General features: G+C 33.6%; 3 protein-coding genes across 11 annotated transcripts in view; 2 read left to right on the top strand and 1 right to left on the bottom strand.

Annotated features, from left to right (window-relative positions):
• Nucleotides 1–3,973: 3,973 nt before the first annotated feature.
• On the top strand, nucleotides 3,974–16,796 carry Atg4a (Autophagy-related 4a). Of its 3 annotated transcripts, XM_023174290.2 has the most exons (9): nucleotides 7,016–7,276; nucleotides 7,339–7,374; nucleotides 8,663–8,752; nucleotides 8,807–9,152; nucleotides 10,216–10,295; nucleotides 10,506–10,642; nucleotides 11,159–11,392; nucleotides 14,442–14,610; nucleotides 16,480–16,796. In XM_023174290.2, the coding sequence occupies exons 1-9, from the start codon at nucleotides 7,246–7,248 to the stop codon at nucleotides 16,536–16,538; spliced, it is 1,182 nt and encodes a 393-aa protein (XP_023030058.1). In that variant the 5' UTR covers nucleotides 7,016–7,245; the 3' UTR covers nucleotides 16,539–16,796. The 3 variants fall into 3 exon arrangements, with proteins under 3 accessions (XP_023030057.1, XP_023030058.1, XP_023030059.1); XM_023174289.2 differs by lacking the exons at nucleotides 7,016–7,276; nucleotides 7,339–7,374 and adding an exon at nucleotides 3,974–4,297; XM_023174291.2 differs by lacking the exon at nucleotides 7,339–7,374.
• Nucleotides 16,792–25,739, bottom strand: LOC111517988 (protein phosphatase 1L). Of its 4 annotated transcripts, none has more exons than XM_023174295.2 (2): nucleotides 25,593–25,739; nucleotides 16,792–21,536 (listed from the first exon to the last, which is right to left on the bottom strand). In XM_023174295.2, exon 2 carries the CDS (start codon nucleotides 21,471–21,473, stop codon nucleotides 20,046–20,048), a length of 1,428 nt encoding a protein of 475 aa, XP_023030063.1. In that variant the 5' UTR covers nucleotides 21,474–21,536; nucleotides 25,593–25,739; the 3' UTR covers nucleotides 16,792–20,045. The 4 variants fall into 4 exon arrangements, with proteins under 4 accessions (XP_023030063.1, XP_023030062.1, XP_023030061.1 ...); XM_023174294.2 differs by lacking the exon at nucleotides 25,593–25,739 and adding an exon at nucleotides 21,696–21,817; XM_023174293.2 differs by lacking the exon at nucleotides 25,593–25,739 and adding an exon at nucleotides 21,610–21,789 and having other exon boundaries at nucleotides 16,792–21,557.
• The window catches only part of Ziz (dedicator of cytokinesis protein Ziz), a 47,890-nt gene continuing 46,955 nt past the window's right edge, over nucleotides 25,068–26,002 (top strand). For 2 of the 4 annotated variants that reach the window (XM_074184055.1, XM_074184054.1), the window contains exon 1: nucleotides 25,068–25,531. In XM_074184055.1, the coding sequence (XP_074040156.1) occupies nucleotides 25,433–25,531 (99 nt within the window). In that variant the 5' untranslated portion in view covers nucleotides 25,068–25,432. The remainder of the gene's footprint in view (nucleotides 25,532–26,002) is intronic. The other 2 variants (XM_074184057.1, XM_074184056.1) reach the window with 1 other exon arrangement.

The following is a 26,002-nucleotide window of genomic DNA, read 5'->3' as shown; positions in this document are numbered from 1 at the left end:
CGAAATTACGAGATTGAAGTCGAAATTTCGAGATGAAAGTCGAAATTTTGAGATTAAAGTCGAAATTTGGAGATAACAGTCGAAATTTCGAGATTCTAAGTCGTAATTTCCAAGAAACAAATGATAAAAATATGTGGCCCTTCTGCGCTTCCGTATGATACTATATAGATCGATTCGTGGATGCAACGATTGAACTCTTCCTTATTAGCTCAAAGATTGTCTGGGAATCCCAAAGTATGTAACAATGCAGTTCTTGAGATACTGATGAGTTTCACAACTTCACAATAGATATAGAAATAACGTAGTACTGGCTTTTGGCATCGAGACAAGTTTTATTTAACTGGGACACTAAGACAGCTAGATGCGACTTCCAGTTTGAAGTAGTTTTAGTAGTAGTCATATCGTACGACCCGCAGTTGGGTGGAGAGGCATTGATATAGTAAGCAGTTCTTCAGTCAAAATCATCCTTTCTGGACGAGATGTACTTTACAAGGATAGCATTTCACTTTTTTGAAAATGTTGGCTACTGAAGACTTGCAATAATAAAATTCCTTGAGAATCCCCGCACTTTACAGCTTGGCTCTTCAACTACATCTTGATGAAAAGTATATATCTTGCTTCCTCAGTATCGCTTATTTTATTTACAATAGATAAGTTACCGATCTGAGTGCATTTATTGAATAAACCTTTTACGCACCAGAACAAAAATACTCACTCGATGCGTGTTTCGCTAATCGTATGAGACAGTATTCTTGTTCAGGTGTGGGAAAAATGTTTTTAACAAATTCATGTTAGGCCAGAGGTTTCAAATTTCAACTGAGTGTATTTTATGAAAGGATGTTTAACGTATCATATCGCCAACACTAATCATGATCTGAATTTCAATTCTCTCTCTTTTTACTGAACACGTCTGAAGAATAAGCTATTGTATAATATAACACGTGTTACGATTTTGTAAAGTGTTTAGTGAAAACCTCTCAATGAATAAGAAATATGTTAAAGCCATTTATTATTACGGAACCTTTGTGTGAACTATAACCTGTTGCCAAAAAAAGATGAACAGCTTCTATTGTTGGACAAGAATAAAAGTGCCTGATATAACCAAATTTCAATTATATGGAAGATCTGCCGGTGAAATTGTCGGTTAAGCGACTATGCCGCCAACTTTTTTCCTCTCAAAGGCTATAGTTTATCCACTCAGAGGATAAGCAAACGATACTGGAAAAAATATATCTCAAGGGTCACAGTAAATGTTCCAAGTGTTTGTTCTCCTCTGACCGCTAAAAAATGACCTAGCTCGGACATTAAATTGGTCTCTGATGTTACGTTGCATAGCGCGGGTGTAATGTTCTATATTTCTTGCTCAATTAAATCTTTAGGGTCACGGATATTACCAGGTCTGTTAGTATATACTTAGGTTTTGTATAATTCCACAGAAATTTTATTAAATTCCGACTCCCAACTTGTACTTTAGCAAATTTTATTTTCAAGAAAATGTGTGGCTCTTCTACGTTAACGATAAAAGTGTGTTTTTTATTATCGAAAACTTTCACAATCAGATCCTTTCATGTAGTGCCCACACTATACAGTATGAATTTTCAACAATGGACTTTTGTTGATAGACAAAAATAAGTCTTGTTGAATATTTTCGAAAAATGTAGTTCTATCTTGCTTTGGTGCAACCCTCACACGTCCTAAATATCTGTATTCTCGCTCTATTTTCTTCTTGCAATAAATTGTGAAATACATTCTCAACGCATTTCATCCTCTGAGCAGTTGTCGTTAAATGAAAAACAAAAATGGCAAAATATATCTTCAAACAATAAAAAATGGTTAGATAGAATGTTGAAATATTTACGTCACCTTATTTATTAAAAAGTAGTTTTAGTGTCGTTTATTTTTTGCCTATTTCTTATTTCGTGAATAACTTATTCTGTACCTATCTGTATCAATTGAAAGTAACCTTCATTAGAAAATATAGAATATATCCATTTGAAAAACTGTTGAAATCTTTATTCGACTGGTGGGAGAGGTTGAACAACTTTGAGAAACCCATTTGGAATCTTCATGGAATCAAATTTTGATAACAATGGCTGATGTCAAGTGTATTGTCATGATATTGGTGTTTATCCATGATAATAATCAAGCACTTTTTTTCGCTAAAACTCTAGCTTCACAGGTAGTATCTAATAATAGGTACACATATTACAACAGTAGTAGTTACCTCACTTAATAATTGGTTAATGGAGAATGAAATAACTGGTAGAATTTGAAAAATCATAACAATCTCGTTCTTGGACAGTCGGTAAATTTTGAATATAATAAAAGGTTGAACAATGGTGATGAGTGGTTAGTTAACCTTTTTTTGGTCGTTCAATGCGGAATTTGAATGTTTGTCCTTATATATTGCTTTGATGACGACAGCACACTTGTCCCGTCATTTTAGTTGGATTCCAGGACATCAGCTGTGAATGCATATATTCACCAGTAACCAGGTTCAATACCATGCCACAAAAACCCAGGGATCGGTTTTCTCCAAGAAGATAAATGTCTCCGAACTGGATATAAAAATTTCAGGACAAACAATTCCGCTTTCTGCTTCAATAAGTTTGTTGGGGGTCGAAATGGACACCAATATGTCTTGGCACAATCATGTCGCTGGAATTGCAAAGGCTGTTTCTCAAAAGCTTGGAACACTTCCGAACCAGAAAACTGTACACACCTCAGCAACTTTTGATGCATTATAAAGCTCAGATCAGACCTTCTTTGGAGTATTGTTCCCATATATGGGGCTCTGCCCCTAAGCATACCCTAAATCTGCTGGATTCCATCCAGAAAAGAGCCATACGCCAGATTGGAGACACGAATATCACTTGCAACCTTGATAGTCTAGAACATCGAAGAAAGGTTGGAGATTTGTCTCTCTTTTATAGATATTTCCACAGGAGGTATTCAATTGACTTGGCACATTTGATTCCACCAAGAGCGGTTTTGAGGATCAACTCAGTACACCTCGAACTTCACTGTTTAAGAACTCTTCCATTTGGAGAACGGCGTTTATGTGGTCATTTTTAGTGGGTATTCGCCTTTGGGAAGTGCCTGGGTGGCTCATCGGTGTTTAACCACTGCCTTGAACGTCTCCTGTTGTCGTAGAAGATCCACTTTTCATCACACGTATCGATCTGATACAAAAAAGGATTGTTTTGGTTGCGCTAAAGCAAAGAAGAATATACCTCTAAACGTGACAATTTCTGTCGATCAATCAGATCGTAGGTCACCCATTTTTCGAGCTTCGTGACCTTTCCAATTCGTTTCAAACCATCAAAAACCGCATAGGAGCTGACGCCCAGTCCTTTCGCCCATCCAGGCACCATTTGTGATGGGTCAGTCTCCACCAGGGTCCTCAAATCATCGTCCTGGATTACTGTAGGTCGAACACTGCGTTTACGTGGAATAAACTTCTTTCCAAATGGATTGAATCTCCAGCGATCTAAACACCAAAATAAATATTTCAAGTACTGTGGTCTGTATAGATGTTCTTCTAGTTACTACTGATTTCATATTCTCAAGTCAAAATATCAACGAAAATTTGTCTACATAAGTTATACATTCTTCAATTCTGAAACATCCCCAACAATAATTGTGATAAACGCGAGTGTAAATAGGTCAGTGTCAGTGTTTTATCTACAACTCTCCAAAAATAAATTCTCATTGTCATATCATTTTTGTCAATATCTCAAGGAATATCACCCGTACCTTTCAATCAAATCAGTTTGTTGTTCGTCACTTGAGTACAAATTTTTATAACTGATTCAAGGTACACCCTGTTAGCGGGAACAACCTAATGTATGTAATCAATACTAACCAAACACAAATCATCGAGATAAAATAAATATTGCAGTGTTAGCATCCGTCATTGGTTTTCCATTCTATACACGCACACCAAAGATATATTCGGAATGCGATTTTATAGCTAGTAGCCATATAAACTGTAGAAGCAAATTAGCACTGTTTGTTTTACTAAGTATAGAGAGTTGTTTGCAGGAAATATTAACGTTTAGTTACAAACAGAAGGTTTGTCTCGCAATTCTCATTGTTTCAATTTTTATTTTGAAAAATATAGATAGTGAATTCTTTATCAGTCGGTATGCCGACACAATAGAAGAACATATCGACCAAAACAAGTCTATGGATCCGTCAGAAAATAGAAGAATTTTAAAAAGGCTAAATAGTGTTAGACAACTAAGTGATTATTTGAAAAGAAACAACGACACAATAAAGAGGAGTTTAAGACCAGGTATGACGCTAGTTTTTCTTCTAGGCAACAATTCTGAGCTTCACAATCTATCACAAACTAAGCCCAAGCAGTTCTAACCACACAATGGAATGGTTATTTGATTTTGTGGTATGGTTCCCACAAATATATAAATTTATTGATTATATCTCACCTTCAGCTTTCAAAATTTCCAAGAGTGGATTAACCCAAGTTTTTTTATATTGCATGAAATGTAACAAAAACTATCTTACAATGGCCAATTATGTTACAAGGTCAATTTCGAAAAATTATTTTTTTAACTCGATTTGAAAGTTCATAAAGATTTATTTAAACCACACTTCCAAATATTACATTAGTGACAACAAAAACGAAGGTATTCTAATTCAACTATCAATAATTATCGTAGCAAAGGAAATACCAAAATTCTCCATCGATAGTACTCCCGCCAAAAATTCGATTCATATGGCATTTAGACCCTATACCCTTTCGGAAGCTCATTTGACTTGAAATTAATTTAATTTCTGATTGAGTTCAAGTGATAATATATCTGGGCGAAAGTAGCGATTTATGGCCAATTTTTTCCGCCATTTTATTTTTTCCCATTGATCTCCCCCGATTCATATCTATACTACGGAAATGCATTAGAAAAACAGTCAACTATCTTTAGGAGCCCGTCGAATTGAATTTTACGGAAGCGCAAAATAGCCACAAATTTTTATTAATTGTTTCTTGGAAATTAAACTGAAAATTTCGACTTTGAACTCAAAATTGTCTTGCAGTGAGCGCTACAGTAATTGACAGAGGACGTATCTCGTCGGCCGTAGATGTCGAAGCTTGACTCTGCAAGTGACCGCCTTGAGGAGCCTCGATAATCTTTGTCAATCCCAAAGATGGCGTCTTCGAGATTACGACTTTAACGAAACTACGAAATCGAAATATCGAGATTTAAGTAGAAATTTCAAGATTAAAGTTGAAATTTCGAGACTAAAGTCGAAAATTTGAGTTTTGAAGAAACAAATTATGAAAATATATGGCCCTAGGATTTAGAATGATGTCATTTTATTTCTCATATTTTTTTCATCAAATCCTTTTATTTAATACCCATATCAGGGGAATGTCCACCATTTTGGATGGTCTGCCATATTGGGTGTAGAATGACGTCACTTTATTGTCATCCAAACTAAACGAATTCGCAAAATTTAATCCTGATTAGTTGAAGATTAGTGCTTGAAATTCAGTTGCAAGATTTGATTCGAAAATAACATTCAAAATCTGCAAGTTGAATTAAAATAAAATATTGTAAGTAATGTGAAAAATCAAGGTTGCTTGTGATGTTTGATGTTTGGGTCTCCAATCAGGAGGAAGGGTATACTTAAAGGAGATATATATATACTCTCGCGTACCTAAATACTCGTAAAAGTATTTTAACAAAGTTCTTTAGCAAATATTTCAAAATGAAAAGTAGTAAAATTTGTATGCAAATGAATATGATAAGCTCATATTCATATTTAAAAAATGAATCTCTTGAGTAGGTACTACATTTTGATAATAGGCAAGAGTCTGTTAATGGGTACAATCATATTAGCAACGTTATTTGACTTTTATTTGACCCCGCACTTTTTTGTTATATGATATTAAAATAGGGTTCTCATTCAAAAACACACAGTTGATCTTCAACATGCTAAATCCAATTGGATGATTGATTTTCTTCGTTGAAAGTTATCTTTTGTTTGTTTCTAGGGGTTTCATACTTTTCCCTTTGTCTGTGCGTAATGAAGGTCTGATTCTAATTTTATTGTGAGTAAATACAGTACATCCCAATAACTTTTAATGCTTCGTAAATCTCAAATTAAAAGCATTAAAAGTTATTGGGATGTAATGTATTTACTCACAACAAAATTAGTAGGTGTATGAAATCTTTATAGGTGAAAATATGGAATTAGTGACTAATAGTAACTAGTAATCATTTTAATCTTATTGTATTCTTATTCTACAATATATAATTATTATACAGGCTGATGAGAATTAAGTATAGGTATCATTACATAACTTCATTTCTTGGTGACAAAATATTTGAAGAAATACCTAGTTGAGTCTTTCGATTCTGATGAGTGGAAGTAACGTTTGTTTTGGATTAATTCCGAAAATGTATTCCAATTTCAATAGAATAATTGATTTATCTCACCATTTTACATTTTTGGCAAGTTACAAACAACACCGCAAGCAACGCCAAGTATTTGCAATCTCTTATTTTGAAAATATTATTTGATAAAAATCACCGATACTAATGTGAATGCTGTGTTTAGAAAATATTCAAATCATGCATCTTATCGTAAATATCCTAAACTATTGACTCGATCAAGAACATATTATATTAGGCCCCATTTCTAAAGAACTCATCGAGATCAAAAAAGCACTTGATATAAAAAAAGTCATGTGAACTATCTCGAACAACTCTTCGAGATGACATACAGCTTCTCTATTTTTTGTCTTTGTCTTCTATATATAATTGCCTTTGACAAAGTTTTGCCAACTATAGATGGAGGAAGGAGCACACAGACTATATATACGACCAAAAATTTATATTTTCCGATAATAATCACTTTCTCTTTCTATGCAAAAATTAGATTGAGGAAATAATGAAAAAGACATTTAACATCTTACTTCTATGTTAGAAAGCCAAGGTTCATATTGTTCCTGACAGTGTTCTATTTTTCTAGTTAGCTATCGCGGTACCTATAAAGCATTTTCCTCTGAACATATTGGTGAATGAACATTGATAGTGATCAGTAGCAAGAAAAGAAATAATATAATTTTTTGTCACCCTGCTTGGAACAAGTGGGCAGTACCAGAGGTATCTGGTTTTTAGAATTCAGAAACAAATTCTGGAGAAGTGTATATCATGAGTTTGAATAAATCACTCATTAATTTCGAGGTTGCGTCAGTTGTTCACCCAGAAATACTCAAAAATGTTCTCACCATTCTATGATACAGTTTCAAGTAAGTAGTGTGTACGTTAATTATTAAAGTCAATCGTCAAACAAATATATATACTATTTTAGGTTCATACAATTTCGTAAGAGGAATTTTACAAGAAGGTAAAGAATCATTAAGTACACCTATTTGAAAAACATATATTTTTTGCAATGACATTTTTTTTCAAGCGATTAACCCTGGCACTCCAAAGTTTATTATCATTCGATCCAATATAAAACTAACCGAATTTTAGAAATGTCCAAGAACTCATAGTTGCCAGGCCTATACGAAACTGGGGCCAAGCTAATATTAAAGGAATAATTACATAATAGGAATAAGAATTTATAAATATACTCTTAATTCCAGTTTGAAAGCAAAAATATCAGGATATCTAAGAGAATCACGTCACTATATTATTGATAAACGCTATGTATTACCTATTCTTAAAATATGAAAAGCATAAATTTTAATTGATGAGGTCTGGAATAGATTATACCTACCTATTTATTTTCTTGACTTTCAAATCAAAGTCCTAATATATTCACAACACAAAATCTAGGTAATGTGTATGCAAGAACCCTATCTTCAAATCAGCGAATGCATACATCTCTAATTTCCCATTACTCTATTCATTTTCGAACATTAACTTTGCTAAAATGACGTAGAACAACTTTGTTGTTTACCTACATTTTCGATATAAGTTATTTGAGAATCAAAATATTGTAGAGTTGCTGTCAGTTGGTTGATTTTTAATATCAAATGACTGTTTTTGAATATCTTGATTGTTAGATTTGAACTGACATTTTAGAAAGTTTAAAATTAAAACTGAATTTAAGCTGAAATTAACTCCGGAGCCCTTATTCCACACTTTTATATATCTTCATTACAAAAAAGATAGTATTATAAACATTAAATGACTTTTTTTGAATATCTTGATTGTCATATTTGAATTAACATTTTGGAAAATTGTAATTTGCATTTTTTTGGTGTTTGTATTATAACATATATGACACTATTCAAATATGACAGTTGGCAGATTTTTCAAAAAAATGTTTCGCATTGTTTTATTCAGATGTTAGAGATACTTTCATAGTGCATGATAAAAAATAATTTTATAAAAGTATATTGATTTGTTGAAAAGTGCTGCTACCTTGAGGTGAAAATTCGAATTTCATAACAAAAAATGCAAGAAATGTTTGTCCTCACCTGTCACATTTGTCTTATCTCGTGTCAATTGTCAGTTTTTGACGTAATGTCAAACAGTAGCACATTTCAATAAAAACATTGAGGTTGCAAAATGTCTTAGAGTTTTTCAAGAATAGATTGAACTTTTCACGACACAAAAGACTGTTTAGTATATTCAATAAATGTGTGTTGCTACGAGAGATATAATGGATTGTATGTTTGAAGCCTGTTTGGAAGCAACTCTAGAGCCAGATGATATTCCAAAAACTACAGAACCTGTATGGATACTGGGAAAAAGATATAATGCTATGAATGGTTTGTTTTTCAATAACTTTATTAAACATATAAGTGACCGTGGTTGATTTACAGATATCTATGAGATAAGACAAGACATTATTTCGAAAATATGGATAACATACAGGAAATGTTTTGTACCAATTGGTGGTAGCGAAGGACTTACTTCGGATAAAGGATGGGGTTGCATGTTGAGGTGTGGACAGATGGTACTCGCTCAAGCACTTGTTTCCCTTCATTTAGGCAGAGACTGGTTATGGGATCCACAAACTCAAGACTCAACCTACCTTAAGATCTTGAGAAAGTTTGAGGATACCAGGCAGGCCCCTTACTCAATTCACCAAATCGCCCAAATGGGCGATTCTCTGGGAAAGTCAGTTGGACAGTGGTTTGGTCCAAATACTGTTGCGCAAGTTTTGAAGTAATTGCATGTTTCAATTTCATTCAAATACCAAGAAAGCAAATATTGATTGAAAGTATGTTAGTTCAATCAAATATTAGTTGTAAGGAAATGATTAATGTGGATGAGTCACGATTTGGTGACCTTTCATTCAGCTATTTTTAAACTCCACAGACCAATTAAACTACAGATTTTTTTAGAGAAATCTGTACTAATGTAAAAAGGACAAACTTATAGTTCACTCACAAGCTATGGTTTTGTAAACATGTTTCATATAAGTTTATGCTTCCTAACATGAAAAGAAATTTCTTTTATAGTATCCCTTGATGATTTCATGATGTTCATCTGTAAAGGTGAATTTATGAACACTCAATTAGGAAGCAACAATCAACAAATGGTAAGGGACAATTGCCAATTATAAGATAAACTTTATTTTCCAATGGACAAGCAAAAAAAATTACAATTATCAAGTAACAAGTAGAAGTTCACCAACTTTTAACTTTCTTCCTATAATTGTATCAATTTCCTCACCAGCGTGCATCCATTGCTGATTGGCTCATTTCAAAATACAGGCAGAAAAATAATGATGTTCAAATTTTTTATTGGTTTTGAAATATTTTGCTGATTTCCAGAAAAATGTTGATTTTGAATAATCAAGGTGATGTATCAAAATTTCGTTTTGGGCTGAAGTCTATATGATTTTTCGCTCATTTTCTCTCTTGTATAATATTTATATAGAATATGACCGAGAATATTATGTCAAAATTCAAAATCTATAAGAATTGAAATCATGATTCTATTTCAAATTACTTAAATGAAAAATAACCCCTATAATATTTATACCCGATATTGAAATTCACATTTATTGGTATTGATGAAAACGTCAAATTGATAGGTACTCTGTTCACTATGATAAGACCAACATGCACAAGGGAAATCATTAGGATAAGTTTGATGTTTTGTTTGTTCTAAATTCTCAGAGTAAACTGGAAGTTTGAACTTTTTACATGTGCATAAAGTATTGCAATTTTTTTTTCAATTTGTGGAAGGTAACATATAACACAAAAACATTGATTTTTTTTAGGAAATTAGTAAGGTATGATGAATGGAGCAAACTCTCCATTCATGTAGCTCTGGACAACACTATTATAATCAATGATATAAGTAAGTATATGTAGGTAATAGTAGGTCCTATACTTATATTCAATATTGAATTGAAAAATCCCATTACTGACTTGGACAATTTTTCATAAAACTTTTGTTGCTCAAACTGTACTTGGGTAGAAATTATTCATTAAATATGAATTTCAACAATATAATAAAACACTGTTTTCGCACAGTTGATATTTTTTCAAAAATAAAATTATATTTCAGGAGAGTTATGTTGTCCTGTTGATTCCAAAAATTCTGACACAAATAAGATGAATTCGGAATGGAAACCACTGTTACTTATAGTGCCTTTGAGATTAGGAATCACCAATATCAATCCCATTTATATTAGCTGTTTACAGGTCAGGATCCTTTTTATTTCATTCACCTTAAACGTTTACTAAGTTATTTTCTGTTACTATCAATTTTCTGCAGTATTTCCATTGTTACTTTATTAGAGTGTATTAATACAATTTATTATTGAACTAATTCACTAATATCAAGTGTATTTTTACTTTTTATTCCAAAACACAAAGGAGCTCCAGGGGGTTTTATTTAAAAATTCAATAATTCAAATAACTTTTTTTTTCTGGAACCAACATTTTTGAGAAGTATATAAAAAATTGTCATTTGGTATTCTTAACAAGCTTAAAAATTTTGCCTCCCTTTGAAATTTGTCAAAGAAGATGAATTTGTATGTCTATTATTTCCCACTCATAAAGAATTATATGTCAGGCGATAAATTAGCCTGTGTAGCTTCTAAGTTTATTATGTATCAGATGTATCATTACTATATGATGTCTACCTTAGAATTTCAATTTATTGCTTTACAGGGCTAAGTATTTCCAAATTGTAATAATAGTTTTTCACAATTTCAGAAATGTTTTCAGTTCAAACAAAGCTTAGGCATTATTGGTGGAAAGCCAAATGTTGCTTTATACTTCATAGGATGTGTTGGAAAGGAACTGATATATCTAGACCCACACAATACTCAAAAAACTGGTTTCGTTGGGAATAAAGAGACACCAGAACAAATTGAAATAGATATAACCTATCACTGTAGATATGCATCTAGAATTAATGTTACCAAAATCGATCCTTCAGTAGCTGTGGTGAGTTTTTTTTTATTTCAATACTATTTCAGCAAATGATTGTTTTCTTATGCTTTGCAATTTATTTCGGTTTTTAAATTCTCGACAACAGATATTATAGTTTAATGACTTCATGTTGAATCATTCATAGTTAAAATTGAGGTAGACATTTAAGTATTATTCAAAAGGAGCAATGTTGATATGATTTTAGTCATACCTATGATATGGTTTCAAGTCATATTTACTCATGAAATTTATTAGGAATATGGAATAAATTTGACTGTATTATTATTATGATAGTAAAAGTAGTGCTTGTTGTTATTTAATATAAAGATGATAATAATTAATGCATTTTCCAAGAAGCATACATGTTTAAGGTAAATAATTCAAAATTATTTAGTATCAGTGGAGCAATGAAAATAAAAAATGATATCGAAACTGAAATTAAAACTAAATTATGAGTCGACCAAGAAAATACATCGACCCTGTTTAATAAAAAATATTATCAAAATTGTGTTTATGCAGTCAAACATAAACATACATATTTCACAATATATACATTATGAGATGAGTAAATATTCTTCAAATTAATTTGAATTTTCTAGTTGTTATGTGTTCAGTAGATCATTGTACCTAATACCTTCATAATGTTTTCATGTTCATTACTTGCATACTTTGTAAATATCTGTTGAATGATTGGTTCATTGGAACCTCTGGGGTGAAGTGAATCAATTGAAAAACTTTTCCCAAATCAGAACAAAAATACTGTCTCTTGACGGGCATTTATGGAAGATGACTTTCGCAGCCACAGTCTATGTTACTTGGGTCATTGAAATTTTTCAACATCCAAGTAACAAGTATATCGGAAGAAGATAGCCATGTCTGCTAGCGAAACAGGAAAAAATTCCCAATTACAAAGTCCTTCAAAACCTGACAAAAGATACTGATATAATACAAGTTGATACCATCAAAATATGACTAACACTGATTAGTCATCTTCTGCCTTAGCAAAACGCACGTCAAGAAACAGTATTTTTGTTTTGGTGTGGGAAAAGTATTTTCAATTAGTCTTTTGAATAGTTCTGTTGGGTCTAGGTCCAAAGAGAGTGGGTCTACTCGAACCTCCACTGCAACCTGTGAGGGTTTATTGTGCCTTGCACATACTTAAGCTCGGTAGAACAAGTCCAGGTTCTTGACGAAGCCCAATAACATATTTGGTGAGTAATCTTCTCACTCTGTGCATTCTGAAAACCTGATTTGGTCCGTGGTGGGGCAGACCTACCGTATGTACTCTGGTATTTCACAATATCTCAATCAGAGAAGGCATGCACTGTCTCCTTACAGTCGAAGTCTCTGCATATGATGATTATGTAAGTAGGACTATCAGACAATGTAGGTCATCCCAGCTGTAGTCTTAGCAATTGTTTGGTGCCATGCTTCGAAGGATATATAAATGCCTTGGGAATAGGCCAATTTTGGTATATTTTGCCAGGAGTGTGAAGCTCTTCTTACGCTCCAGTGTTCAGTGTTTGGCAAAGCCTGAAGTGATAAAGTGATCATGTCCGATGAAACCGCTGGCAGCACCCTCCCTTGCAAGGGAGTCAGCAGCTCCATTACCTTCCAGGTTGATGACTACATACAATTTGTTATGTCTTTCTATCGAAAAAAGTCATTTTTGTCAGTTCACTACCAATTTTTTGTTGCCTGGTGAGAACCAAGTGCTTGAAAAGCCACATGGCAGTGCGACAATATGTTTATTGATTTATACGCGAGGTTGGTGGTTGTGGCATTATTTTCGAAAATTTGATTCATAGTCGATAGTTTGAATTTATTATGGAAGATCTAATAATTTTCTTAATTTAAACAAATTACTAGCGACCTGCCACGGCTCCGCACGGGTGCAATGCTGATACTAAATATACTACAGAATGTCTTTATATACAACATTCACAGCTTTTTTGTCAGTAGACAATACAAATGTTTTTTTAGAGCTTACTCTTGAAAGAACCACATATAATTGGCCCTGTACCGCCGCAACCGCTATGTCCCTGCATTTTAAATCTGTAATATATGTACAGCTACCGGACTGAGTCATGGCTGGTGGGAGAAATCGTACATACATACTATTAATACATACTTATTGTATTGAGGGAGAGACTTCTCACCGGCCATGACCCAGTCCGGTAGCTGTAAACGCGTCCCTTTTATATACAGAGGGGAGCCCAATTTGGAATATTTGAAAAGCCTTTCTCATTGCACATCTACAATATAAAACGAACCTACACACAAAATTTCAGCCTCCGAAAATATAGCGGTACGGAGAAACAGTGATGAAAAGGTAATTTTCATATGTAAACGCTTCCCTTTCACCCTCACGGGGGGCGCCCCAGTTAGAATATTTGAAAATCTTTTCTTAGTAAGCATCCAAGATCTGAGAAGCACCTATATACCAAATTTTAGCTTCCTAGGACTTTCCAGTACGGAGAAACAGAGATGAATGAGTGAGTGTTAAGTGAGTGACTTTCACATTTATAATTGTTCTAGTTCTCTTTAAGTGTACACTTTTAGAATGTCCTTTTCGATTTTTCTTTGTTTGCTTTTAATAGAGGATGTTTTGCCATCTCCCTACTTATATTAGTTGTTGATTTTTATAATGAACTAATGAAGAGTATATCAATTTTTATGTTGTTTGTCTCCCTATTTGTAGGAAACATTTTTTCCACAAAAAAAGTACATCTATCCCAAGATCATGGTATTTCACAATCCTCATTATCAAATTTTATAACATATTTTGAATCCTTTTTTTGTTACCAACATACATGTACATTTAAAAATTTTGTGAATATTCATGACAGTCAAGCCATAATGATATTTCATTATCATTACCTTTTTCGTGTAGAGGTACTGTCACCCGAGCTGTTACCACTGTAAATTAGGCTGATGTTATCAGCAAACATTTATATTTTATCGAGTAAAGTTAAATTGTCAAAGTATTTGGAGAGTACTCATTTGCTAACATAATAGTTTTATTTGTACTTTGGTCTGCATTTAAATGTATTTTTCATTGTAGTGCTTTTTTTGTAAAACAGAATCAGACTTTGATGAATTTTGTCAGCGAGTGAAAACTGACTTGATTGATAGGGAAAAAGAGCCAATGTTTGAAATAAGCCTTGACAAACCAAAAGAATGGTCGCCAACACTAGAAAGTGCAGTTGAAGCCAATGCCTCGTCATTTTCAGGTATGTTAGTAGTGGATTTTTATTTTTAAGAAATAAAATGTGTAGAAAAAAAATACAAACTGTTTGAGTAGAGCCTAGATCATGACAGCACGACCAGCTGTCGAAAGCGCTCGCATATAATTAAATAGAAGTTATAAACTTCAAATCCTTTTTGTGACTTATATTAATATTAAAATACTGAAATAAAAACCTTTAACAATATCAGTTATAGTTTGAAACGCCAGTCATCAAAGTCGTAGAAAAGGCGAACTGAACTTGTTACAGCAATGGTCACTGTACATTTTTCACTATAGATATACACTGGTTTTTCTGTTCAAATAACATCCAAAAATAAATTATGAATTTCTTTGTGTTCAAGGTAAAAACTGATATTCTGGGAATTTTGAACGGTAAATTCAAGTTATGTATGACAAAATCATACATTATATTTACTACTTTCTCATTTCTTGCTATTTTTTTCGCTTCTCCCTCAGGCGACAACCCCAGAATAGCAAACTTCGTTCATGAAAAGTATCTTTTCTTTACCTGAAAATTTCTTCAAGTGTCGTTCCTTCGTGTTTTTTTTTTTCTTCATAGTTATATATGTTGGATTAACTTTATTTCATTTCTAAATTTGGTAAATAGTGTACCTAAAAAAACTATTCGGAGAAGTTTCAGAAACAAAACAAAATATATAAAGTTCCTATTTCAATTGGGTTTGGTAGTCAATATAGAATGGTTATAAAGAAATAGTATCTATTGACAAAATGGTTTAGACTTTCACGGCTGAGGTTTTCAGTGTCATTGCTTTTCAAGTTTGAAAGCCGTGGATTTTTGGAATTTCTTCCTAACGTTTCGCTGGCGCGAGTGGCTAGCTTCTTCAGAGGTTTAACCATCATGGCTTGCTGTCCGATGACTACCTTTTAGGTTTCGTAAAGTGTATTTATGCCTTGTCAGGTAATCAGTTGTATTTGTACCTGTACTTCTACCTGCACTTTTACCAGTTCCATATTTGATTGAGGTTCATTGGAACCCCATTTTAAGGAATTCTAGAATAACGAAAAGGACAACAGGCAGCAAGATTGTTAATGTTCCAGGGTCAAGTGCAGGTACGAGTACTGCTACAAGTGCAGGTACAAGTACAGGTACAAATACAACTGATTACCTGACAAAGCCTAAATACGCTTTACGAAGCCTAAAAGGTAGTCATCGGACAGCAAGCCATGATGGTTAAAACCTCTGAAGAAGCTAGCCACTCGCGCCAGCGAAATGTTAGGAAGAAATTCCAAAAATCCACGGCTTTCAAACTTGAAAAGCAATGACACTGACTATCTATTGATCTTCAAGCTTTCGGAATGTTTTATTTCCTTCTTCAAGAATATCTAAAATTAAAAAATGAAAGCAAACAATAAATTGAAAGAACATATAGAAAAATATCTCATCAAAATAAGGTTTAAAAATAAAATGGCATAAATTTACAAACATAAAGAACGATGAAACATTTTGACCACTGTTAAATAATCTGTCGCATCATTAGAGAAAATGGATCTAATTATGATTTTGGTCTATCCAGAGTTTTCGTGAATATAATTTCCAGTAGAAATGTATAAAAAATATAAAAATTAATTATGAATGAACATATTCATATCTGTATACAAAAAGAGACACAAAAAAATGGGAAATGTTAATTTTCATCACCCCAGTTTTTGGTCTCATTTCTAAAATTGTTGTAACTTTCATCTTCAATTCGATTTATACATTTCACCCCATTATAAATAAATTATCTTTGACTAGATTTGTTGTGGGGATAGGAAGGTCAAGATTCTTTTGGCCAGTGCTATTGTAGATGCTGTTCCATTGATAATCAACTAATATTATGTTTATTTTCAGAGATTCAAGCAGCTGATGGCAAACAAATCGACTCTGAGAATGAATTTGAAATGGTTTAGATATGAAGTTATGATATAATATTTTTTATTGTCCCATTGTCCAAACTTTTATATTTACATTACTGGAATTGAAAATCTTACAAGCTTAATGAAAAGAAAATGTTGAGATGCATTTATATATCAAATTGTAAATACACTATGCATAAGATGTTAAACGAATTTTGGGTGTACATACGATATTGACAATTTTTTTATTTATTTTAAAAATGATTTCTATTTGTTACCTATTCACTGATGAATAAAAAATTGAAAATTCAACTTCAATGTTTATTTCACATCATATGACAAAAACAAACCTTACAGTCTAATACACAGTCAACTGTACAAGAGTATTGGCACACAATGTTCCTTTTTTCCACTTTCGCATAACTTTCGATAACATTTGAAGTAGAATTAGTCCTTCAGTACAAAGATATACGTAAAATTTAATATAAAATGTGAATTTTCAACAAAAATACTAAGTTTTTATTTTCTATGAATTGAATATTACTGGAGTTTTTTTCCCAACACCAAATCGTTATTTTTAACACCTCGACACGTGTTTCGATCACCGATCAACGAGGAAGATTAAACTGTTCAAGATAAAAAGAGAAATGAAAATTTCTATGTTTTTTACCACTTTTATTTGTAACCAACGTTACTACAGTTTCGTCCTATATGGACATTTTCAAACTTAAACAATAAGTTTAAATGTGATCTCCTACCACGTAGTAACGGCCACATCCATCAATTTATTAAACTGTTCAATTTTCCTCTTTGAAGATGATCACTTGGTGATCGAAACACGTCGAGGTGTTAAAAATAAAGATTTGGTGTTGGGAAAAACTCCAGTAATATTCATTATTACACCAAAGGTTCCAAACAGTGCATCACAAGTTCTATGAATTGATTCAACAGAATCGGTTCTGATGAAATTTTTTTGAAACATGCTACTAGTACAACTTGAATTGTCCTAGTAATGTACACAGTATCATTCAGCCATTTTGAGATAGAAATTTGAAACATTGGAGCCCATTATCACAAGGATTAAACAATTGAAAATCTCTTCCGGTAGAGAGTGAAAAGTTTGCTTAGTTCAAGAAGAAAAATACAAAAATCTATATTTGACATACTTTTTATTTATTTTTTTAAATCACAATTTTGAACTTCATCAATCTCAAGAATCTTAGTAACATGTTTTGAACTTTGAAGTATATCTCTGGTACTATGTGAGTCATTTCTCTTTGGTAGTGAAAAAGTTGGTAGGTAATACTAACCCAGGATGAGCTTTGAAACTTTTACTTTTTCACTGGCACAGAAAAATTAAACTAATAGTATCTTTGACATCGTTTTATAGTACAAGAGATACATTTTAATGTCAATGTTTAAAAAGTACCGCTTAAGATTTTCAAGATAAAGTTGTAAATAGCATTCCAAAAAAAATCCAATTGCTGAATTTTGCCTTGAAAACCAATCTGATTTTCGTCTTCTGTCTCATTACATCAAGTTGTTTAACATTTCAATAGATGACGTCACTTGAAGGAGTGGCTTTTACGCCACAATTTTGAATAGAAATGGCCACTTATATTTGAAAAAATTATATCCAATCAAATGGTCTGGAAAATATTAAGTTCTATTTGAAATTCTTGACATGGGATCATGGTTGGTCAAACTAGAAGAGGTTTTTAATTGTTTCATCATTAGAAATATTGCCTTCACTGAATTCCAAATTTTGAATGTCTTACAAACAACTCAATGAGCCGTATACAATGATTTTTTATCAATATAATAACTTCGCAAAAGAATAAGACCATTTACATATCTGCAAAAAATCAACCCATTAGTGCATAGTGTCCATTTAAGCAGATGTGTTCTTCCCTGGCAATACCTCATATATGAATATAATCTCTTATATTTGGATGTTAAAGACAAATCCTCTAGACCTTTACACAAGAGGAAAAAATTGAGAATCGTTTGGGATCATAAGAAGTGTAGATGTATCTTTCCAAAAATGGGCCCAAAAGCGGTATCGGCTAAGTTTTTTTAAACAACTTCTATAGCATCATTAAAATTCAGCAAATTTTAAGTAGTATAGTCGAAGTATATCATGACTTTTATTACAAACGTGAAGTATTGTTAGTTTATTCGTATACTTTTTCAACCGTCCACTGTCAAAGACACTAGTGTCATGAATGTTGAACTTTCCGTTTATCACTGAAAAAAACTTTTATACGAACTAATGGAGAAAGGTGTCGAGCAGCAAATTGATTTTTATACTATATCACTAGTTGATAGGACACACAAGTGTATGCAAGGATCAAAGCCATGAAGAATATCTTGAACTGGTTTGGACCAACAACTCAAATATGATCTTGAGGTGCAGGAACGTGACAAAAAGCCAGGGGTGAAATCTAAGATCAGAAAAATGGAAAAAGTTCAAACCCTACTTCAGTACGGTAACCGATTGTCAATAGCAGGGAGCATCAGAAGCTACGAACTAATGTAAAACTCTCTTCAATTTTTCAAACTTACCCTTATTGACAATTTTTCGAATGGCATACTGATACAAACCAACTTATACTGAGACCAGTTGAAATCCTAACAAAAAAAATGCTTTGGTCAAGCTCTGCGGTTGTTCTAGTAGTTCTGATTCCAGTTGCACTGCAAAACCTATAGCAAACTACAATAAAAATGGGTGTCATTGATTAGATGAATCGGTCAGTAGCGCTAATATGCAGCGAAAAGGTGGTGGCGGCCGACTTTTGGATATCTTCACGTTTTGGTACCAAATGCATGATTATTGCTGAGACTTTTATTGAGAGAAAAATAGAACAGATAGGCTTTTGAACTTCCCAAGATCTATTGCAATAGACTTCCTCACAATTCATAGAACTGTGTCATCCAGGTAAGGATACCCTATAGCTTACTTTTTGAAGGATTTTTTTTTAAATAAAAATTGACACAACTTCTTGATTTTATTTCACTACTGTATAGGGAATTACTGTTTTATTGATGATTCACATACAACTATTGATTTTTGCAAACTTATGCACTAATGGGTTGAGATATCTAAAGAAATTGATGACAACTTTATACATTACATATTTAAATTTATCAAAATACATGAGTTGTGTTAATAGTTGAAGAGATACTCCAGAACGAATTTGAAGACCATAATAAATAAATAAGAATACCAATATAATAAAAATTATGAAACATTGTTGAGCAAACTAATAAAATATTACAATCCTGAAGAGTTTTTTATTTGATTTCTTCCACATCAAGTTCTTTTGATTTTTCTTCTCATTTCACATGAACTACCATATAAAAAAGGCAACATATCTGACAAAACTTTTCATTGAGTGACCTTTAAGTTTCTAAGCTGACATTGTGAGATCTATATACTCCAGGAACATTAATCCATATACTTATCACTTGAATATTCGAGTTCAACAATTAGTATAATTACCTGCTGAATTTCGAGGTGGCAAAAAGATCGAATATTCATCAACACATTTCTTATGAACGTTATTCTTTCGTCCCATTGTAGGAACTGAAAGAGTTATCTTTGAAGTTAATTATGATAACTGTTATATTATCTAAGGACCCTCTGTAATATGACTGTAAAGTTAAGCTTTTAGCTCCGTAGTCGGGTTCGTTCAGCCTTTCTTTAATGAAGCTCACAGCTTCGTCGTTCGCAAATGTGTCCCACAGCCCATCTGATGCAAGAATCAAAAAAGAGGGTTTGTGATCTTTCAAATCAAAGGTCAAAATATCGGGATCAGCGATCACCAGTTTCCTGTCTTTCAAAGGATAGTCACCCAGTGCTCTGGAGGTGGCTAGTATACCAGCCACCCTCCAAACACCGGTGAAGGTCACAAAACCTCCTGCCTCTTCGATTCTCTTCCGTTCCCTCATCTGCTGTGGCTTGTGGTCAAAAGATAGAGGTATTGCGTTACCTTTACCATCACACATAACTCCTCGAGAGTCTCCGACATTGGCTACTACCAACCTGTCGCCTTCTAAGATGGCTATTAAAGCAGTAGTGCCGGCGACGTCTAGGCTTTTCTTTGCTTTTTGCACCAACCGTTCATCAGCTGCTAGTACCTCGTCTGTCAGAAGTTTCCCGTAATTAACAGTGCCTGACTTGTCGAAGTAAGTTGTAAGGGGTACTTTTTTAAAACTGGGCGTTAGAGTTAGTGGTCGAGAACTTCTGGTGATGGGTTTAATGTTGTCCAGCTTAGTGAGGAGTTCAAGATCGGTTATTTCTTTGGCTCCTTTTATGCATTCATCTGTGGTGGAACTGGTTCTTCTGAAACTCTTTCTACGACCTGCTGAAGTTGGAGTAACAGGTTTTTCGGGATCTTTCTTTTCTTCCTCGTCGCTATCTTTCATCACCTTTGGAGTAGACTTGCCAGATATCAAGTCTTTTATTTCTATCACTTTATCGAAGAGATTTTGAGCAAGTTTTTCTTTTGCAAAGTTTGCAGCAAACTCACCTCCATGTCCATCAAACACTGCGAATAGTGCGACCCCTGTGTTGTTGATGTTGTCGTTGATGACGAACCTATCCTCCATCTTGCCTCGTCTACCTTGTACAGCGTATGCTGCTATGGCTCCGACTTTCATCTGCCAACTGGATCTTTCAACATCTGCGTTGCCGAAGAAACTCAATTTTTCTATGTTAGACTTCCGCCGATTGATGGTGTACTGCAGTCTCCCTAAATGACGACTCCATAGATCAGTTGCTTGAAGATAAACCAAACAGAAAATGACAAGTGCCCCAAAAACTATTAATTCTGGTTTCAACAGATACAGTTTGAAAAGCCTCCAAATGTGAGTAGTGAAAGTTACATGGGACAGCTTCAAAGGGACACTCCATGCTATTCGTGACATTATTTTCATGTGAGACACATATGTTTGATATATTATTTTATCGTCTAGTTCGTCTTCCATTCTACAGTACTTGTAACACAATTCGTTTTATTTAGGGCGACGGCATTATTTGTGTCAGTGACTCTAAAAAACAAAGTCACAAAACTAAAATTAGATTTAGAAAATATTTAAAATGTCAAGACAAAAATAAGCTTACTATGGAAAGGGTTTGCAAGCCGGTAGGTACTGATTTTGATAATTCGTTTAAATTTAAATTGAATTCTCAGTTGAAATTTGTCTTACGTTAACTAGCAGCTAGCAGCATTTATTAGTTCTGTTAGAAAGTTAAATCTTAAATCCAAACCAAATGATACCAGCTGATTGATGACAGGTGTAGGTGAAAAAAGGATTTCTCAATAGAGGACGCTAGTGTCAATAAATGGTGACATCAAAAGGTAAACAACTAATCCTTGCAACCTATATGCATTTGAAAGGCTTTCTAAATTCTGCAATCTGAGTTTCACGTACCATATGGCTGATAGCATATACCATTCGATACTGTAACTATTCAGAGAATGTTTTTCCCATAACGAGGAAAATTGACAACTGTTTCAAGCTATCAAATGTGTGACGTCTTATAACACTTGCTTATTATATGAATAATTGAGATGGACCTAATTAAAATTTGACAATAATCATTCCGTTAATGCTTGCCCGAGTATTGCAAAATTTCTACGAATAAAATAAATCCCGCAAAGAAATTGAAATATTTTAACTTTATTGCGAATCGGAAAAGTAATGGAATCATAGATGTGATGACTGGAGTCACAATCAAAGAGAACAAAATCCGGGCTGGTAGGTCGTGGTCGAATGAAACCTAAAGTACTGAAAGTTTCGTCTGCTACTACAGCAGACATCATCAGAGGTATGTGCGTTGACCACGAGAATGAAAGTTATATCTCGAAGTTTCAGCATGCAACGATTGACCGAGTCGGTCGTTGCTGAATCTGCACATACCTACCACTTATGATGTCTGTCATAGTAGTAGACGAAGCGTGTATTTGAAGGTGCTTGACAATGTTTCACGTGTGATTCCTAACGTGTTAGGTTAGGTTAGGCTAGAATTCCCAGATTTTTGGAGTGTTGTGTCCACAAATTGTTTCATTTGTGATTTGTCTCATGCACACTCGATAAAATATCTATTTGTATTTATATCCTGGACCCGGATGTCACGCAGGTAGCTATAGCTGCCTACGTGGTCATGTTAGATGTAGCCTAGGAATTCTAGGTCTTCTAACTGGAACCACAAATGTGCGGTTGGCTTCTGTTGTTGACTCCATGCGTATCTATTGTTACCTTCTTCCGGCAAACAAGTGTTGCCCATCTTCACACTTGGCTGCACCGCGCTGATGAGGCCAATAGTTAGAAACACGTGTCCGCGGTTTGCCCCCCCTTTTTGGAGTGTTGTGTCCACGAATTGTTTCATTTGTGATTTGTATCATGCACACTCGTTAAAATATCTATTTGTAAATTAATGCAGTCAAGCTGCTGGAAAATAATTCCATGAGAATCAAAAAATAAATAGATAAGTACAGTACCGGGCAGGCGGTTCTCAATAGAAGACAAAATGACGACGACGTTATCCATCTTGATTTTGTTCAGGTTGAAGTTGGCTCCCTTCCCTTTTAACTGGTGTTTGTTAGAAAGACAAACGGGTAAGACAAAATGAGAAAAAAAAAACCAAGAAAGTACTTGATAAAATAGCTGCGTAAACGCAAGCGAAACATAAGTGGAACCACCTATTAGTGTGACACCCAAGTCAACTTGCCAAGTTTTTATGTCAGTGTTGGTGGTTTGTCCAATCAACCGACAACTGCGGTAGCAGAAATTTGGAAAGCTGACCTGAAATGCCATCGAAAAACGAATCCACATGTTTCTAGAAATGATATGAAATCAAAATTTAAGAAATTTAGAATACAGAAACAGGAAATACCTCATCAGGAAGATGAGAATATGATATTCTTACAGATATAATTGAGAAATAATAATAATGAATGGTCTTCATGTAACGTGACGAAGTGTGGCAGAATACTTCTATTCTCCTCAATCATGTTTTAAAAAACACTACAAAAATGTCAAGTCATTCAATTATTTTTAGGTTTGTTGACTGGGCAATTCCATTTCAAGTTCAATTTTAACTTGATTTGTTTAACCGTTGTTATACAGGTAGGGGTACATTGTTTCAATATTACAGAATATAGATACAGAATATAGATGCAGAAAAGCTAGCTTTAACTCTTTGAGGTACTGATTAATTTTTTCTGTTTTTTAAACTGTACGTATAAGTTAATCGTTCAGCATATCTTGCCAAAATATGCAGAACATTAGATTCAATTATAAAGAGATTAATTTTTGGGAAAGAAAGGTTCTGGCTTTCTACTTCATCTTCACTAAATTATACCTTCCTCTCAACTTCCGTTCGTCTCGCCCGATCACACTTTTCGTAACGCTCTCGTCACGCATTCACCAGCTTCCTATTCGGTTTGCACTCCAAACATTCGTTATGGATTTCAATTAGATATCATTCACAGGATTCCTTGCCTTTTCGCTTCTTCAGCACCAATCTGGATAACTTTACAAGATGAAACACTCAATTCATTCATGAAATTACGACCATATGGCACGAATGAGTTTAATCTACTCATTTCATCGATGACAGTACGTAATGGCTTCATTCGTTTATTTGATTGAGTGCCATAAAGATGGAGAAGTAGAAAGCCGAAATCTTTCGTTTTGATATATTTTTGTTTTTCGAAGTATATAGGCAAAATAAAGAATAATAATTGTTCTGACAAGTTGGATATATCTATCTGAATATTATTCAAACTCACCTACGTTTCTGTGCAAATTTCTATTCACATTTGATTCATTTCAAAAAGTTTGTTTTTGATTTCAATTTGATCCACCATGATATTTCCATCAGCTAGGGATGTTGATGAGAATGGTGGATTGAATTTAGGTTGCATTATTGATGCAAGTTGCAAGTTATTGATGGAAATTAAAAATGGTCCTAGTTGACTGTAACTATATAGTTATTGGAGATAAGATAAAACTTTAATCTGGAAATAGCAAGGATTAATTCAACGCCTGGATGAACTCAATGAATGCGAAGAGCTAGAAGAAGCAGTACAATTATAGGTAAGTAAAATACTGAAAAATATTCTAACGTTATTCAATATGTTTTCTTCTTTTAAAAATTTTATATTTTTCATATAATGATGTGATTTTGATTGAAACATAGTTCATTCGAATAAAAATGGCATCTGATATATCTACCCGTTCCCACCACAACCATACAAATTTCATGGAAATAGAAATGTACCCAAACCTCGATTGATTTGTGTGCGGCACTGAAACTATTTACGAATTGAAGAATGTGATGGATGCCACAATTACAATCCACCAGACAATAAAAGACGATTTTGATGGATTGATGAACGTATCTGTGAATTTAAGAACTCGCTAATTGACATTAATGCAACACAACGCACCTATTTTTGTTAGCGTGTGAAGTGGGCTTCGGTTTTATTAGTATTCTGTGCTGTTATAATGTCGATGACATTACAAAATGGACGTGTCATGTGAATTTGACAACACTGTGTTCGTTTGACATTTAATATTTGGTCAGTGAACGGCTCGTTAAAATAATTAAAGGGGTCTGTTTCCTAATTATTATCAATCAATCAATACCATTACGAATAAAATAATTTTTTGAAAACCTGCTAATGACGTTCATATTTATCAAGTGATGCAGCAGGACAACTGCTTTATGATAATAATGCGCTTTTTGTCGAATCACCGAAGGCTATTGGACGGAAACACTTTCATTTGACAACAGGTTTTAGGTTTTCCCGTCAGTTTTTCACTACAGCAATGCTTCCTGCTGTCGGTCGATTGTGGAATTGAGAGGAAATGGGTGTAAATAATGACGAATTCCGATCATTTGTTTATGATTAAACGATACAGTGTCAAGTGAAAGTATGAGTGAAAGGAAATTTGCTCGCGGCCTGGGGAAGCCAGGAACTGCAGCTCAGATGAGGGAAACTGTCTCGCAAGTTGTTAGAGAAAGCACTGTACAAGTAAGTAAATAACACTGCTCGAACTAGATAGTTAAATAGGGCACACATTTCTTTTACATACATTTAAAACTGACGCAAGCCATTCTCGTCCAACTTATCATATCAACTCTATTCTATTTTTATTACATAATTTTATCTTTATTTATTTAGAGTTACGCCTATTTTCATTGGTGCACTCTCTTCAGAGACGTAATAATCGGAGACGTGATATTTGACTTGAGTTAAAAATAACACTTATTATATTTGAGATGAAAATATCTCAGTTTTATCTCATCTGGAGGTGTCGAAAGTTAACAAGAAATACTTGGATGATCACAGCACCTGTAGATGTCAATAGGTATATTCAAGTTATTAGGTATATTCAAAACCTATGAACTGAAATCACAGACTTATATAGATATGTATTTTTATGAATGTGTGCTAAGTATTTTTTCAACCCTTATCAGTTCAATACTGATAAATAATATTTGA

The sequence above is a fragment of the Leptinotarsa decemlineata genome, unplaced genomic scaffold (assembly GCF_025532065.1).
Source record: "Leptinotarsa decemlineata unplaced genomic scaffold, Ldec_3_MD MMD2_tig00026354_RagTag_RagTag, whole genome shotgun sequence".
NCBI lineage: Eukaryota > Metazoa > Arthropoda > Insecta > Coleoptera > Chrysomelidae > Leptinotarsa > Leptinotarsa decemlineata.
This window is presented reverse-complemented; position numbering and strand designations above follow the sequence as displayed.

What these genes read in the sequence shown, in the direction of transcription:
- LOC111517988 (XM_023174295.2), bottom strand. Translation starts at nt 21,473, where the DNA reads ATGGAAGACGAACTAGACGATAAAATAATATATCAAACATATGTGTCT.
- Atg4a (XM_023174289.2), top strand. Translation starts at nt 4,189, where the DNA reads ATGGATCCGTCAGAAAATAGAAGAATTTTAAAAAGGCTAAATAGTGTT. An exon ending in TATTATAATCAATGATATAA is followed by an intron (nt 10,296 to 10,505) that starts GTAAGTATATGT and finishes ATTATATTTCAG; the next exon opens with GAGAGTTATGTTGTCCTGTT. An exon ending in TTTATATTAGCTGTTTACAG is followed by an intron (nt 10,643 to 11,158) that starts GTCAGGATCCTT and finishes TCACAATTTCAG; the next exon opens with AAATGTTTTCAGTTCAAACA.